At 34.0% G+C, this 17,861-nt stretch overlaps 2 protein-coding genes across 2 annotated transcripts; one reads left to right on the top strand and one right to left on the bottom strand.

Moving 5' to 3' along the window:
• The first annotated feature begins 5,075 nt into the window (after window positions 1-5,075).
• On the top strand, window positions 5,076-6,079 carry LOC125849296 (uncharacterized). Its single transcript, XM_049529357.1, has one exon. It carries the CDS (start codon window positions 5,262-5,264, stop codon window positions 6,018-6,020), a length of 759 nt encoding a protein of 252 aa, XP_049385314.1. The 5' UTR covers window positions 5,076-5,261; the 3' UTR covers window positions 6,021-6,079.
• Window positions 6,080-9,061: 2,982 nt separating this feature from the next.
• LOC125848027 (G-type lectin S-receptor-like serine/threonine-protein kinase At4g03230) lies at window positions 9,062-15,597 on the bottom strand. The gene is made up of 8 exons (XM_049527804.1): window positions 14,131-15,597; window positions 13,309-13,815; window positions 11,831-11,980; window positions 11,564-11,757; window positions 11,259-11,469; window positions 10,598-10,835; window positions 9,944-10,085; window positions 9,062-9,796 (listed from the first exon to the last, which is right to left on the bottom strand). Exons 1-8 carry the CDS (start codon window positions 15,437-15,439, stop codon window positions 9,449-9,451), a joined length of 3,099 nt encoding a protein of 1,032 aa, XP_049383761.1. The 5' UTR covers window positions 15,440-15,597; the 3' UTR covers window positions 9,062-9,448.
• Between the last annotated feature and the right edge of the window lie 2,264 nt (window positions 15,598-17,861).

Here is a 17,861-nt window from a genome sequence, read left to right as displayed (position 1 = left end):
CATGGTGATTTAAATGAGGAAGTTTACATGGCATTACCACAGGGACTGGCAGTGGACAGTAGTAATATGGTTTGTAAATTGAAGAAGTCATTGTATGGCTTAAAGCAGGCCAGCAGACAGTGGTATGACAAGCTGGCCAGCAGCCTCTACTCAAAAGGTTACACTCATTCTAACAGTGATTATTCATTGTTTTATCGAAAGAATGGGTGCTCCCTGGTCTTTGTTGCAGTATATGTTGACGATATCATTCTAACTGGGACTGATATAGATGAGATCACTTCTTTAAAGGTGTTCTTACATGATCAGTTCAGAATAAAGGATTTGGGCAGGCTGCATTATTTTCTTGGTCTGGAAATTTTGTACAGACAGGATGGTATTCTTATATCCCAAAGGAAGTTTACTCTTGATCTCTTGAAAGAATTTGATTCTCTGGGTTACAAAACTACTACTTCCCCATTGGATTCTAATGAAAAGCTGAGACTTACAGAAGGCACACCACTATCAGATCCTACTCACTATAGAAAACTAGTGGGGAAACTTAACTTTCTCACTAACACAAGGATGGATATAGCATATAGTGTGCAGCACCTCAGTCAGTTCATGCAATCTCCTAGAGAGCCCCATTTGAAGGCAGCCTATCATGTGCTCAGATATCTACAACAGGACCCTACATTAGGAGTTTTCATCTCTAATAAGCCTGACCTCACTATCAGTGCTTATTGTGACTCAGATTGGGCCTCTTGTCCTGACTCAAGGAAGTCAGTGAGTGGCTATTTGGTTCTCATGGGTGATAGTCCCATTAGTTGGAAGTCTAAGAAACAGCCCACAGTGTCACTATCCTCAGCAGAAGCAGAGTATAGAGCTGTGAGACAAGTTGTGGGTGAAATAGTATGGCTGGAAAGATTACTTGATGAGCTATCAGTAAAATGTTCTTTACCTATACATGTTTTTTGTGATAGTCAAGCAGCAGTGCACATTGCTAAGAATCCAGTTTTCCATGAGAGAACTAAACATATAGAAGTGGATTGTCACTTTGTCAGAAATAAGCTGCAGCAAGGATTGATCACACTCCAATACATTCCCACAGATGCGCAACTAGCTGATGTCTTTACTAAAGCCTTAACTGGAGTCAAGCATACTAATTTATTGAGCAAGTTGTCTGTATGTAACTCACCTCCAACTTGAGGGGGGGTGATAAGATTAGTTAGTTTTAGTGTACTGTTCAATTCACAGAATTAGTTAGTTAGTTAGTTAGGAGTCACAAGTTTACAATTCATAGTTAGTTGAGTTTGTTAGAGAACTATATCAGTGTGTATATATACACATACATTGTATTGGTTACAGTTCAGTTTTTCACATTCTCAATAATATCTTTTCTCTTCTTCTTCTCTGATTGTTGGTGAAAGCTCAACCTCCATTAATGGAGGAAGTATATTGTTTCGCAGCTTATGCTGCTGGTTTTGTCATAATGAGATTATAATTAATAATTGTCAGATAGAATAAGAAAACCAAAGGCAGACATATGCATCCTAGAATAAAAAATACTCATTATTTAGAGAAACACTCGTCAAAATAACTTTGGTCAAGTCTGATAAGATTCTAGGCACAGACACAGGCATCCTTAAAAAATTGTGAATCTCATATTGTGTCATTAATTGCTAATTAAGTAATTAGAATCTTATAATGTTGGAATTTTCACTACATGTTGATTAATATTAATGGTTTATAAAATAGTTTAGGAAAAAATTCTTTTGGCCAGAAAGGTAAAATAACATATTTCACACTATTTTATTTTATTTTTTCGACATTTTTACCCTTTTAACTTTAATACCTTTTAATTAAATGGTAAAAAGAACAGTTTATTTTAAAATAAAAAAGAATATTATAAACTTTTTAATTTTCTGACCATTTAACATTACCCATTTGTTTAAATAAATACATGGGAGATTTAACTTAGATGTGTTTATATGTTTGATTTTTTGATAGGCCTAAACCACTTCATGTATTGATGAAGACTGATATATAAATGTATGTTCTATTGAAGACCTAATAAAACGCTTTCTCTATATAGGGGTGTGCAAAAACCGATTTAACCAATAAATCGAATTGAAAAAAACACTATTGATTTATTGATATTGGGTTATTGGGCTAACGGTTTTTAAACAGTTTTGCAAAATTTTTTATTGGGTTATTGGTTCGGTTTCCGATTTTATGATTTTTGTTAATGGTTAAACCGATAACCCAATAAGATTATATTAAATTTACTAGTCTTATTGTTAATGATTAAACGATTGTTACTTTCACACTTTTTCCTTTGAATGTGTAGTGTCTAAACTTGCAAGAAAAATGATTGTTACTTTTATGATTATTACTTTCATGCCAAATACTGGAAAAATCATATGATTTATATGAAAATTTTCTTATCGTGTATATAATATATATGAGTATTTTCTTATTGGTTAAACCGAAAATCGATCCATTAAGTTCCATAAATCGATTAACCAAAAACCGATAAGAAATATGTTATTGGTTTGACGTATTTACAAACCGAAAACCAATAAACCGAACCAATAACACATAAAACCGAACCGAACCGACCGATGCGCACCACTATTTCTATATATATATATAAAAGATAAACCAAAATTACTGAAATATTGATTTTAGTTAAGAGCGTTTTACTTAGTAAAGTGAAACTTTCCTATAGTTGAACCACCGTATCAAAAAAGAAAAAGAAAAAAATTACATAAAACTAAATCACCATATCCCATCGACTTTCTTAAAGTTACATCTACCCATGTATATTATAATATATATGAAATCAACAGATCGGAATATATATCATACGAGTTGATTTAATTTGGCATCTTTGAATTAGATGAGATGAGATGAGATCTAAAACTTAGAATATTAACTGATTTCCGTTTGTCATATTGTTAATGAAAATCACGAGAAGGAAGTTTTTTCCTTGTTTTAGGTCAATAAATATGAAGAAAGGTGTACATGAAACGGGAAAATAAATAAATTTGTGGGGACTCTTTTGCATTTGAATTCCTGCTGTTTCTTTCCTTAGTTTTGAAATTCAACGTTCTATACGTCATGGCATAAAACTTGACCTTGAAAATGACATGGATTAATGACGAGTCCGACGTCTAAAGGACATAATTTTTAATCTATTCTATCAAAATGAAAGGGCATGTTCCTAAAAATAAATATCGAAATAGATTTCTTCTCCCAAGGTCGGAGTCCGAACTAGAAGAATGACCATATGAAATTATTTTGTATTATTAGTTAGACTATTAAATTTGCACTAATATTGAAATCATATTTTTCTATCAATAGTTACAATCAAATTTTTGCGTGATTGGTTTTGAGCTCCAACCAAACTGCTTTAATCAATAAGATTAGTTATTTATTTTTGGCCTATTAACGTCAGGATGGACACATTACACTAGTTTCGTGTTTCACATGTATATGTTCCCTGGTTACACATGCGATAAGTGGATATATAGACCAAAAACACTTAACATTACTAATTGCAACATTAATCATGATTAAGATCATGCATATCATGGTGATGGAACAATAATCATTTCTTCTAAACTGAGTTAGGAAAATGTACGATGCAACTTAAATCGATAAACACATGAATAATGATATTTGTATGTACTCTATTACTTTATAATGGTTAACATATGCATCATATTAGATAAACACATTTCAATTAATTAAAATTTTGTTAGTATATATATAACAAAATAAATTACACTATTTTTCTGCCTTCACCTTTTTCGATTTTTTTTTTTAAAATTTATCTTTTGGATTTTGGAGGTAAAGTGGGGACATCTGGAAAATTCTTCCCAAGAATTGTCATATTCCTCAAAATGATAAAATATTCTCGAATGGACAAAATATTGCCATATTCTATAACCAAGGTTTATCTATTTATTTATTTATTATTTTTGCCTGATGGAACACTACCTTGGTAAGCTATTCAATTTGTTGGGGTCACAATTTTGTTATAATTGGCAAGTGATTCCTTACTTCAAATTTTACATGACATTATTTAGTAAAGGCTTTTTTCTTTAAAAAAAAAAGGGGTGGTAGGAAAGGGGCAAAACTATAACTAGGGTGTGCTATTGATCGGTTCAGTTTTATGTGTTGGTTTGATTTTTAATTTTAAATATGTTAAATCAAAAAATAAATCGATAAGATATTTTTAATCGTTTTTTGGTTTATCGGATTTGGTCCTTAACGGTTCGGTTTTTGGTTTAACCAATTATAAAATAAATATATTACTTCTCTAATAAATTTGACGCGATAACGTAATACTGTAACTAGTTACTATAGTATTGTCTATCTTTGGCATTTAGTCTTCAGTTCACACTTCACATTATACAAAATGTCAAAACCTTAAGTAAGAACCATATTCCTCTTAATTTATATTTGTGTTACACTTGTATAGTTCTTTTCATTATTGTTATTATTGTTTTTATTTTATGAGCATTTGTAAAGGCATTGAGATTAATATTTAATATTATGTACAAGTAAAAATAGTAAATTACTAGTCTTAATATGTTATCGGTTTACCCAATATTCAATATTAAAAATCAATACCAAACCGATAATCTGATAATTTTTTTTGAAAAAACTGTTAACCTAATAACAATACATCAATAACATTTTTTCAGTTTAGTTTATCGGTCGATTTTATTTTTGCACACCCTTAATAATAACCAGTGACAGAGTCAAAAAATTTATTGAAAAGAATTCGACATTTAATAAAGTCAACTAACTTAAGCTATTAATAATATTTTTCATTATTTGATAACCTTTTAGAATTAAAGATTCTAATATATTTTGTATGTTATACTACCTAAAACTTAAAAAGTAGACGTTGGGGGAACAAAATCATGAATTAATAATCACATATGAATCCTAGTCATTAAGCTTTTTTTTAATCATTAACAAAAGGTTGGAGTATTAAATTTTTTAGACCAAAGTTTTAATTCAGTTATATTTGTTTTTTGGGGCCACCCCTTTGCTATATTAAAGGAAACCATTTCTTCCTTCACATGAATATTCTCACTTCATTGACTCACTTCTCTTTATAGTCTTTCTCCATTTCCAAAATCCCAATCACATTCTTCCCTCCAAATTATCACCGCCGTCGTCCACCACATCGCCGCCGCATAACCACCGTCATACAATGAAGTAGCTGTTAACTCCATTAGAGGGTTTTTTCTTCTTACCTACCGAAAATGGGTTGTTGTGTTAGCAGTGGTAACAGCAAACTACTACCTCCAACTCTATCAAATTCTTCTTCACAACAGAGTGAGGAAGAAACAGTGAAAGAAGTGCTCTCTGAAATTCCCACTTTTCCAAAATCAAAACTCTACACTAATGAAAATAGTCCCAAAAAATCCTCACCCATCTCGAAATTTTCCAATTCGATGGAAGAAATGTACCATAAAAATCACATTATGAAGAAACCCATTACCCCTAATTTCAACCACCCTGATGATGTTTCCGAAGAAGTATCCGAGATCTGCAGCAGCACTCTCAGTGAGGCGGCAACAGTAGCAGAGAAGCGATATGCAGCTGATGATGACGCTAACGAAGTCCGGCAGCGGTCACCGGCCAAGTACCGGAACGGTTCCTTTCAGAGAAGTGTTGGAAACTCGCCGGCGAGAAGATCCGATCCGTCTCCGGGTCGAGTGAGATCCGGATCCGGAAGGGAATCTCGGGTACAGAGGAAGGATAATGGGGAATGCTCCGGTAGGAGATCGAGGTCACCGGCGATGAGGACGGAGAATGGAGGATACGGGTCGGGTTTAGGGAGGAGTCCGTCGGTGAGGAAAACGGGTAAGTCGCCGGGAAGGGTGAGATCCGAATTGGGTGATCGGATCCGGAAAATGGATGAGAGAGATGGAAATGGAGAAAATAATTGGGCACCGACAAATGGAAATGAATCACTTGAAAATCCACTTGTGTCATTGGAATGTTTCATTTTTCTTTAAATTAATGTAATCTTTTGGTAAAAAGTTGCTATAATATTAGATTTTGACATTAACATGCAGTGCCTATCTACCTTTCTCTTTATATATTTACTTAAAAAATTCTAACGTGTCTGATTAATTTAAATTCACATCGATTAGTATCGCAATTTTTTGCAAGATAGCTAGTTTTCTCATTCATGATTCTTTGACTGATTTGGGGGCACTGTCGGTCACTTTGAATTGTTTAAACGTGACATTTAACATGTACTTTGATGGATAAGTTTATTAAAATATTAATAAGATTTATTTTGCACGTAATAAATGGAAAATAAATAAAATATGTGAATGAATGATTTTTGGAACCTGGCGTTGCTTGGATTGGAATATTGGATTATGGATAAGTACTCAGTAGTCCCAACCTCACACCTCTGTACCCAACAACACTCATGGGGTGTCAAAGCATACGGTTAAAAATAAATAAATTAGTAACATAGAGAATTTCTACTATAACAAATCCTTAATGTACCCTTCGGGGTGGCCCAATGGTTTGGGCTTGGACTTCCATGTTGGAGGTCTCAAGTTCGAAACCCCTTACCAGCGAAAGCAAGGGGTTTGCCTTCTGGGTCGAGCTCGTCGCACCGGGCTTGCCTAGTGCGGGTTACCTCTCCTATGTGGTTTGCGAGCTATTGCATAGGAGCGGGGGTTTTACCCTGTGCGCACCCAAAGGGTAGCGGTTACGGGTTTCCCTTGTCATCAAAAAAAAAAAAACAAAAAAACAAATCCTTAATGTGAAGAACCTTACGTTGAGGCGATATATACAGTGAAGATTTAGATAATCAACTTCAATGTATTTGAAATATTTGTGTCATGAATGTGAGGCACGACGAATCTAAAAGGATGGTTGGATGATTCTTGTGATAAATATAATTTTTGTTCATAACACAACAATAATTCATAGATTTAGTAGTCAGATATGGACTCCTTTGACAGAAAATTATACTAGTAATTTATATAATTAAAAGTGTATATATATACATATATAATTCTGACTCCGCTACGGAATCGGTTTGGATATATGGTCACAGTTTTGGGAAGATAAAGTGGTAGGCTATTTTTTTTGACAGAGTGTCACCAACAAGAGTTGTGGTGGATTGATGTCTGGTAAGTACCGATCTTTCATTTTTAATTAGAGGTTTTAAGTTCGAATCCTCTTGGATATAAAGTCATCTTTATTAGAGAGCATTTTACCCTTAATATGATACATTCTACCGCCATCCAAATTTAATCAACTATATTATAAAACTTTATGAATTCAAATTTAATCGAGTTTCACGGTGAATATCATAAAAGTGGCAACTGTTGTGGGGATTAAATTTGGATACAATAATTGGTAACAGACTTTTGAATCGAAGAAGATACACATGCCTTTATGGGCTGCGGCTGTCAGCAGCTTCTTCATTTTCTTCACACATTCTCATGTACCTACCTGCTCTTCCTTTATTTTGATTCTTTTAATTTGTCTTTATTTCATCTTTAATCTGCACAAATGAACTATTCAAAACCACTTATTACTAGATATTAAATCCAAACACGTTACCCTAAAATAGTATTCTCCGTTTCAATTTATGTGATTTATTTTTCTTTTTAATAAATTTAAAAAAATGATATATTTCTATATTAAGTAACAATTTAATTATAAAATGTTTATTTTATCTTTAATGAAATGATTTACAGTCACACAAATTTTTATCATCCATTTTGGACCACAAGCTTTAAAAGTCTTCATTTATTTTTTAAACTCCTTGTCGAGTCAAACTACCTCACATAAAATTGGGACGGAGGAAATAATGAGTATATGGTACAAATTTAAATGTTTACTTGTATACATTCAAAGTTAGAGAATATAAATGTTAGCCGAAGAGGAGGTATATTCCGTATCCATATAAGCTAATAATGAAAGTTGATAAATGACTATAATATTACCTTGTACGTACTGAAAATTATTGGACCAAATTGATTCTTGTTATTTGGCAAGTTGTGTATAAAAAAGGGCAAAGAGGTAATGGAAGATGCATGTGATCATGATGAGAGTACTAAAGGGGAATGGAGCAAATAGGTTGTTGGGATTTAATTTGATAAGTTTGTATATTTATGGCTGGCTCTACACAGCTGGTTAGGCCAATGTGAAACTTTGACCAAATCTCTCTACATATCCATGGATCTCAATTAAACAAGTTATTAATATATATATATATATATGTATGTATGGGGTTCACAAGACAAGATTAAAAGTAGGCACCATATTTATCACAAGTACTACCTTCACTACTTTACAGCATACATTGCTAATATTAACCAATAAAGGCCTCACTAATCTAGAATAGAACATGCATTTAATCCTTGAATATCTGAAATTGTCAGCATCATCAAAATTGTAACTAATACTAATACGATACAATATAAAGGTCCCCTGACATTATATGGAGAATTTGAATTCAATTCCTCATGGAAATGTCAATATTATTTATAGCCGTTATTATATAGTAGTACATATATAATATATCATTTGGACTATATATATACAGTGGTCCATATTTATTTATACATAGCTCCTGAAAAAGATCGATGAATCCGTTACTATAATTTGTCAATTTGTTGTTAGCTATTTCATCCTATTATAGATTCCACAGTATATATTACCCATATCTCCGCGGTGTATATATACTTTGGCACACAAATGTTATTTTTCAGCCCATACTTATGAAGTTGACTTGGCCTATATAGGACCATTTCTGTGTTTCAATATTCAATTTTCATGTCTTTTGTTGCAACCTGCATAAAATTGAGATACAGAAGGATAACAGTATGGGTGTCAATTTTGTGCCCTGATTTTAATTTGTAGTTATTCTACTTACAACTTTCATGATAAAACATGAGGAAAAAGACAAATAAATTGTTTTACTTTGTTACTATAGTAAATAAGTAATTTCAAGAGTTTAAATATATAGAGATTAAAAGAAAACTAATGCAACATTTAGAGGATTAACAAGGATTTTATTACCAGTACAAAGTATTAGTACTATCCAAGAATTACTATAAGCACAAAGCTGAGCATCAACATGTCTGCTTCAATTGTGTGCTCCATACAAGAGAATAGTTGACAATAGTACTGCTAACCCTAACCTATTAGCCCTATATTTATCATAATATACAAATTACTATATTTACATTCAATATATATATGCTAACACACATAGATTTTAATGGAGTACATATATATACTCGAGATATATTTATACATGAAGTTCTTCTCGAGTGTTCGGGTGCCCTTGCATTCCCTCTCCTCTACGTAGATCCGCCTACTACATAAATATTGTCATTCACACTAACCTTAGAATATGTATTTAACATGTCCATATCGTGCAAAACTTACTACTACTATATAATATTTATCGGCCTTGCATATCAGTGATGGTCAACTCATTTTTGGAGCCAGTGAATGAATCATAATTATAGTAATTATTATAATTATAAGAAGAGGAGGATGATGTGCTTGCTCCTATTGTGTAATTTTTCCTTGTGACATAAGCTGGTTGATTGGGTCTTGGAAGAGGCATGCTATGATCACTTCCAAGCATAATTATCACATTTGACATAATTGGCCTATCACCTGGATCTTCTTGGACACATAAAAGTGCTATGTTTATGCACTTTACTACTTCAATTTCATTGAATGTATCCACTAGACTTTGGTCCATTATGTCCAATGCCTTATTTTCCATCCATAGTTTCCAAGCCTGTAATTATATTTAATTTCGATTTATCAACAATGCCCAATATTCATATAAATTGGGACAGAAGGCCTACTTTATATGTCAATCTTCACATTTCGTTTATGTCTTAAGATTACATGTTCTAAATAGAGAAAGTATTTTGGTACTTACATGACCCAAGAGGTTTGTGTCTTCAAGAACATCCAAGTTTTTGTTTCCATTAATGATTTCCAGTACAACCACTCCAAAAGCAAAAACATCAGACTTGATTGAAAAAAGTCCTTCCAATGCATATTCTGGTGCAAGATAGCCGCTGTATATCACAAGACGAGAATTAATCCCAATCAAACGAACAAGTTATCTCGTATTCCACTATGTATATGCGATAAGATAAGATGAATGAATAGTAAATGCCTGTGGCAAGGATTTGTAAATTTTCTTTTTGGTTATGCGAAAAATATACAAAATTTAAATATATGTTCATAATAGCTAACATTTAACCTCTATTCACCACATAATTTTCTCCACCCATGATAGGCACAACACAACTTGGGGAAAATTCTGTAGTTGATGATACTTGATACTACCGGGAAACAATATCATGCCGGTAATTAAGATCCATCTAGCTCCGGTGACACTGTCAATGAAGAGTTCCTGATCGGAGATTTGAGAGGGGCTAGTTCATGAAACAAGGCAGCTCTCTATAAACAGGTGATTGCACAATTTTCCGATTAGCACCATGTACTTGTATTTTCATAAGCTTTTTTGCGATTATATATATATTTTGCAGAAAGTTGAACTAAAAGCATATATATATATACTTACTAAGTTCCGGCAACTTTTTGCGTCTTAGCATCAATACTTCTGCCTTCAACAATCCTGGCCAAGCCGAAATCTGATATTTTGGCATTCATCTCTTCGTCTAATAGAATATTGCTCGTTTTTAGATCTCTATGAATGATACGTAACCTAGAGTCATGGTGCAGATAAAGAAGTCCACGAGCAATGCCCAATATGATTTCGAAGCGGATATTCCAATTCAACAATGGGCGTACACTATGATCTTGCAGAACAAGTAGAAAATCACAACATTAGCAAAAACCAAACCAATTGATGATTGAAGGTACATTACATAGCAGTTTTTTAGAAATCAAATATGTTTGCTTACAATGGGAAGGAAAATGTTTTCCAATTTTCAGGTTAAATGTTTTTCAAATCAACTCATTTTCCTTAATTCCCTTCAAAACTTATGGAAAACATTTTCCAAAACTCTCCGACCCACCCACCCCCCTACCAGCCCCTCCAATGTAATAATAATGACCCAACAAAGCAAAGTTTTATTTGAACAATGGTTAAGAGGTGGTTTAGTTAAATAAATATTGATTGACCCTTATAGATCTATCTGTATGTATAATGAAATTTAGAGGTTCACTGAACCAACCGGAGAGATTCTATAAGTTCTGAGAAGAAAAGTAAGTAGACTCACTAAATATACGGGTGTCTAAGCTTTTGTTGGGCATATATTCATATAATAAGATCTTTTCGTTCTCCTCGATGCAGTAGCCCAAAAGTCTGACTAGATTTCTGTGTTGGAGTTTGGCAATTAACATTACTTCGTTTTTAAATTCTTCTGCACCTTGACTAGAATGACTTGACAACCTCTTAATTGCCATTTCTTGTCCTTGAGGGAACTTACCCTGTACGTACAATATTAGCTAGCTCTAGTTAGAAAGATGATCTTAAAAATGGTATAAATAAATAAACAATATATGTACATGTGAGAACCACCACCTTGTAAACAGGGCCAAATCCACCTTGACCAAGCCTGTTTGCATCTGAGAAGTTGTCCGTAGCGACTAGTATGCTTTCCAAGTTGAAAAATGGGAGATCGATCCGTTTCTTATCATCTTCGGTTACCAAATATTTAGATGAACCTCCACGCTCGGACAAGTACTCTATCCCATTCCCCAAACTTATTTTCTTGGCTTCTGTGAGTTCAAAATTAGCAGCAAATTCACAATATATATCATACATATAAAAGCTTGTGCTATTTGTTACCTTTCCTTCTTGCCACCTTTTTTCTATGGTAGATAATCACATAGCAAATGGTTATAGTTCCAGCAGCAGCTAGACTGACAGAAATAATCAGGACTTTGAGATTCAAGGATGTTGCCTTCTCTCCACTCCATCCTCTTTGTCCTGCATGCTCTGAACCAAACGAAATTGAAACGAATAAAATGGAGGATACAACTAAAAGGATTTGTGGGTGGTGATCCACACCTTGTTAGGTATGCAAACAAAGTTCCCCATTGATAGTTGAAAAGGAAAAGAAGCTACATATAAGGTGTAATTGTACTATTCATGGTGTGAGATCTTCTGTGGAAAATTCTACATGCTTGACCCAAAGCGGACAATATCACATCATGTTAAGCGTGTCTTTGGGTTGTTTTAGCCCAACAACTGGTATCAAAGCCAGTGGCTTGGCTGGACGAGTATGGAGATGGCATTAGACCCGGCTTAGTGTCTTTTCCCATCTACAGGTGGATTTGCTACCCTTACCTGTAGCTTTGAAGGTGCACACAAAAGATGCCAGTAGTTTGGTGGCCGTAAATACTCGGTTGATGGGAGTGATACACAATTAATCTCAAAGTTAACCATGACTACTCGATTGAGAGGGAGATTGGGTGTGTGTGAACAAAGTCCCACGTGAAAGTAGAGAAGAAAAGAAAGCTACATAAATTGTTGGATACTCTTAATAGTGTGGGGCCTTTTGGACAATACAACACGATGTTAAGAGTACCTTTGGGTTGTTCTAGCCCAACAACTAATATAGAGTCAATGGTTCGGCAAGATGAGTATGAATATGGCAGAGTGGTGGCTTGGGGCACGACTTAGTGTCTTTGCACATCTACGTGCCGATTTACTACCTTTACCCATAGCTGTGGAAATGTATACACAAACAATAAGTCAGTGGGCTTCAGTGGCCATAAATACTAGATTGATATGGGTGAGCCCATAAGGTGATGAGTCATGTGAAACTTAGTTTGAAGTGGAGATGATTGGGTGTGCGAACAAAGTCTCACATTGGTAGCTGAAAAAGGAAAAATAAGACATATAAGGTGTAGTGGTGGTGTGAGACCTTTTGAGAAAAATCAGGCGGGTTTGGCTTAATGCGAACATATCACACAATGTTAAGAGTATCTTTGGACTGTTGCCAACAATATGTTGTGCTTTTAATGAATTAAAATAGACATAGCTACTGAAAATAACTTAGCAGTGGCATCTATTCAAGGTAAATGATGACCTTTATATAGACATCCAAGACCATGTACGTTTCATCATACTTTCCTGTTCAAATAACAACCCACTAACCATAAAACTAGAGCAACTACCGCTGACTACTAGGCACTAAGAATAATAGTGGCACTACATGCTAAGGACCAGGTAAAGATTAGACTAACAACTAAAGACTCTGTAGACTTGTAGTCAAGCATAGATTACAAAACAAGGTGCCTGGAGTTGGCCTTTTAACATACCTCTGGTACAATTTATTGCTAAAGCATTCCATTTGTAGTATTGATTGCATAGACACCTTCTCTGACCTTGTCCCTCCCTGATATTGCAACTTGAATTTGGCCAATCCACACAATCTGCAGAAGTTTTGCATGTAGGTTCTGGTGGTGGTTTCCACATGATGTGTATTTCATTTCTTAATCCACCAGGACTGAGGTTTTGTGATTTTCCTTCATCACACCGATCTATACGATGAAAGGGTAATGACTGATTGAGCCATAAAACTTGAGTTTTGGTATCACATGAATTACCAGCATTTTCTGCACGCACTTGTATTACAAATGTTCTGTTTTCCTTATTTATGTTAATGACAGGATACGAGCCATTCAGTGTCTGGAAACGTGCTTCTCCAGTTAAATCATCACAAGAGAAACTATAATACAAAGGATCCCCACAATTTGGTTGACTGCTCAATGGATAAGGTATAATGTTTGAGCCGCAAGGCTTACAATTTCTCCTTGTTATTGCTCCTGCAAAATGATAATTATAGATATTCTTGTCATGAACTTCAATTATCCATGTCTTCACATTATAGTTGAACAAGATATTATTCTACTTAATGATTTACTCACATTTTTTCTTTTTTTCTTTTCTGGGGTTGAGGGGGGATGAGGTGGAGAGAACAATTGGCAAAGGAAGGCCTGTTTGGATAAAAATTATCTGTACCAGACTATATAGGTTGTCCAATGAAGAAAAATTTCTACTTGTCTAAAATTGATACTGATCTTATAGTATTTATACAAGGTATGGCCTGCAAAGTTAAGGCAAATTGTGAAAGGAAGTACCAATATCAGTAACTGCTACGCGGACAGAGAGGTTGAGGCCACCAGTATAGTTCTCCTGAAGATTGTTGAGATCTTTCGTCCAGATCGAGCAACTAGTTACAGTGCTAGAAGTTTCTCTCTCTGCTCTAGGTTGTTCAAAATATGAATATGCTATGCACTTACAGTTTCTTAGACACTCTTTTCTGCAATCTTCTTCACTTTTAGTCTCCACATCTGGTATGTCTGAATCCTCAAATTTCATAAAGTGCATATTTAAGAATGTGTCAAATTCTGTCTTCTTGTTGCAACCACTAACTGACTTTCTTGAACAACCATCAGTATAAGTCCCATCCGTCCATTCATCTGGAGAAATAGGGTCAAATCCTGGCAAACACTTGCACCGAGACATAAACCCACTGTTGCAAATTCCAAATTTCCCACAAGTTTCATACACATCGCATGGACCTTGTGGTTCTGACCATATTTGTAACCACCCTGTACTCTCGTTACTCCAGCCATATAATTGTATTTCCCCTAAGGAATTCAGTAGTAGCCTTGTGTAATTAAAGTTTGGCACAGATGAAACATCATCAGTCCGTGACTTGTTCAATTTCGGGGTATATTGTCGTTTTGTATTCAAACTGAAATTGGTTAACATTGATCCCACAAGAGAGGGAAGTTCATTGAAACTATAGTGTTTGGCATAAGCAGCTGGAGCAGAGCCTTTCCAGCGAAGGACCGTCTTTTGGTGTAGTATGTTGTACTCAAATTTTCTTTGACTTTGCCGAAACGTGTAATCTCCAGTGCTGGGATCGTTTTGGGTAACCCTCCAAGCAGTCAACTTCAATGCACTGTCCATGTTCATACCAGGAAGGAAGGTGTCAGTGGGGTTGTCAAAACTTTGCCACAATCTCTTGCCTGACAATTCATCAATTAAAACCAAATTTCCTGAGTCATAGAGCTTTGCTGTACGCTTAGAAGAAGATGCACTAACGAGTCCTGTTGAAAAGTAAGAGTTCTTCTTTGAGTCCAACACTTTGAGATTACCATCCACATCAATGACAATAGCCAAATTTTCATCTGATACGGGAATTGGTTTGTCCCTATTGGCAACCCACACAATAGTGTTGGGACTCACCCGGTACCATATGCCAACATAATTTCTAGATCGTGTGTTGAAGAGTCCCAGCTCGAATATCTGTCCAGCTGACACAAGAGTTTTCCTTTTGTTTGATAATATGTTCCTTGAAGTTATGATGTCCCTAGAATCACATTTGAAATGACTCAAATACAGCAAGAATACAAACAAGAAGACACTAGTAGACTTCATGTTGCTAGCTCATAAAAACAATGGCTATGGAATATTGGTTTTCAGATTTGAATTTCAGAATAATCTGTGGTGCTTAGACTACCGTGAGGATTTTCCTCAAACTGGGACCAATTATTCAATATGATTCCAGCTCTTTTGTTTTCAATTGACTAGGATAACAAGTTTCTCGGAAAATCAGGAAAATGACTTTCAAAAAACAAGTTTCGTAAGTGACATTCCATCCTATTCACCCCTACATGGACTAAGATTATATGTAAATGCTACTCGATATTTCTACTTACCAAACACTAGAAAAACAGTTACTACAATACTAAATAGTTTTCTTTACCAATCACACCCTTAGCCTTCTTTCTTTTCAATCTAAATTTTGCATTCCCTCCTTAAATCCCATGTTACTAAATGGTAGTACTAGGGACCCTTTTTTTGTTTTCTTTCTCCTCCCCGGTCCCATAATTGCTTCCTCCAATCATGTAAGTACGTGTCTTAATCGTCTTTACTCTTGAAAAATAAATAATTAATTGTTTTTTCTAATCTTTCTTGATTATATTGAAATTCGAAAATAAAAATGAATGGAGAGAATTAATTGAAAGAAAAAACACAAGAATCCAACTTCTCCTCAACATTTTTGGACCAGTCATTCCCCGATGGCTCGTGCTTCATAATCATTGACTCTGACAATTCTTAACATAGTAAGTATAGTCTATTATTGCTTTCTTTTACACGGTTTGGGATATTAATTTGATCGAATTCAGTAATTTCTATTTGTCTTATGTATTTATTTTAAAAATTTATTGGATATGTATTGACTATTTTAAAAACTTTTTGTTTGTCAAGATTTAAATTACGAAAATTTTGAATTAAAATCTTTAATTATATTGATATGGGACAAGTTATAACTTATAGAAGTATATTTCATGTAACTTTTTAATACTTAAATTTTAATTTTAAAATATTGAGTTGATCTAATCTAGTTTAGCTTCAAAGATTTGTTAAATTTACTTTCAAAAAATAAAAATAGCACATAAATTGAGACAAGGAAAGAATTAATATAGAATTCAATTATTCAAAAAGACTAGAATTTAAAATTCATAAATTAAATTTCAAGTACCTCCGTTTCCAACTTTGAATGGATATTTAGTTTTAATCTGAGTAGGATTCAAAAATTTGAACTTTATAAATTCGTAATTTTAATTTTTCTTGAATTGGAATTTATTACTGCCGGAGGATTAATCTTCTGAATACAAGAGAAGCATGAGTGAAGAGAATAAACTCTGGCGGCATAAGATAAGGAAGACATTAGACGATAGAGTGTAATACGCAATGTATGGGTTAAATAAAGGGAAAATTGTATATAACAGCAAACGATTAATTCAAATTAAATGTTATAAATATAGTTTGATTTAATTGTATCTCATAGCAAACTGTTGCTATTTCACCTCTCTCCTGGTGAATCTCGCTCGCCACTCTCGTTCTCTTCCTCGCCTCTCTCGTTTTTTATACAAACGCAAGTGTATAAAGTGTATTTGTGTTTGTATAAAGCGAGAGAAAATTGTATATATACATATATTTTCGTTCCCCTCTCGCTCTCTCACTCACCTTTCTCACTTTATACAAAAAACGCAAATTGTATAAAATGCGTTTGTATTTGTATAAAGAGAGAGAAAATTGTATATATACATATATTTTCATTCCCCTCTCTCCCCTCTCCCAGATCTCGCTCGCCACTCTCCAGATCTCGCTCTCTCACTTGCATCTCTCACTTTATACAAAAACGCAAATGTATAAAATGCGTGAAAATTGTATATATTCATATATTTTTGTTCCCCTCTCCCAGATCTCGCTTGTCACTCTCCCAGATCTCGCTCGCTCACTCGCCTCTCTCACTTTATACAATTGATCTTTTTGTATATGTATAACAAAACAGATTATACAACTGCTTTCTTTTGTATATGTATAGCGAAATATACATATTTTTGTTTGCTATGGAGCGCAATTATGCAAACTTTGCTATAGCATACAAATATGAATTTTGTGTTTGCTATATGTGAAAGTTGCTCTTAAATAAATGTCACGAGTTTGAAATCTTATTTTTGCCACCAAATAATATCAAATTAAGGGTGTGTTTGGTATAAAAGAAAACATTTTTCGGAAATTGTTTTCCAATTTTCTCATGTTTGGTTGGGTAAAATGTTTTGAAAAATATTTTTCAAATAACTTCATTTTCCTCAAATTCAAGGAAAATGGCTTCCCTTCAAAACTTAAGGAAAACATTTTCCAAAACTTTCCTCCAACTTCAAATTATAATTTTTTTGTTGAAAAAATCATTTTCTTTTGTTGAAAAAATAAATTTAAAGCTTATTTTTAAAAAATATTTTTTTAACTTCAATTTTTTTATTTTTTTTACCCACCTTACCCCCCCCCC

The sequence above is a fragment of the Solanum stenotomum genome, chromosome 12 (genome assembly GCF_019186545.1).
Source record: "Solanum stenotomum isolate F172 chromosome 12, ASM1918654v1, whole genome shotgun sequence".
Lineage (NCBI taxonomy): Eukaryota > Viridiplantae > Streptophyta > Magnoliopsida > Solanales > Solanaceae > Solanum > Solanum stenotomum.
The sequence above is the reverse complement of the archived record's forward strand: the minus strand, read 5'-3'. Positions and strand labels throughout refer to the sequence as shown.

Excerpts from the sequence above, each read along its gene's own strand:
- LOC125849296 (XM_049529357.1), top strand. The coding sequence starts at position 5,262 with ATGGGTTGTTGTGTTAGCAGTGGTAACAGCAAACTACTACCTCCAACT.
- LOC125848027 (XM_049527804.1), bottom strand. The coding sequence starts at position 15,439 with ATGAAGTCTACTAGTGTCTTCTTGTTTGTATTCTTGCTGTATTTGAGT. Across the intron at positions 11,981-13,308 it reads AGCAATAAATTGTACCAGAG|AGCATGCAGGACAAAGAGGA; the intron begins GTATGTTAAAAG and ends CGTTTGGTTCAG. Across the intron at positions 9,797-9,943 it reads ACACAAACCTCTTGGGTCAT|GCTTGGAAACTATGGATGGA; the intron begins GTAAGTACCAAA and ends ATATAATTACAG.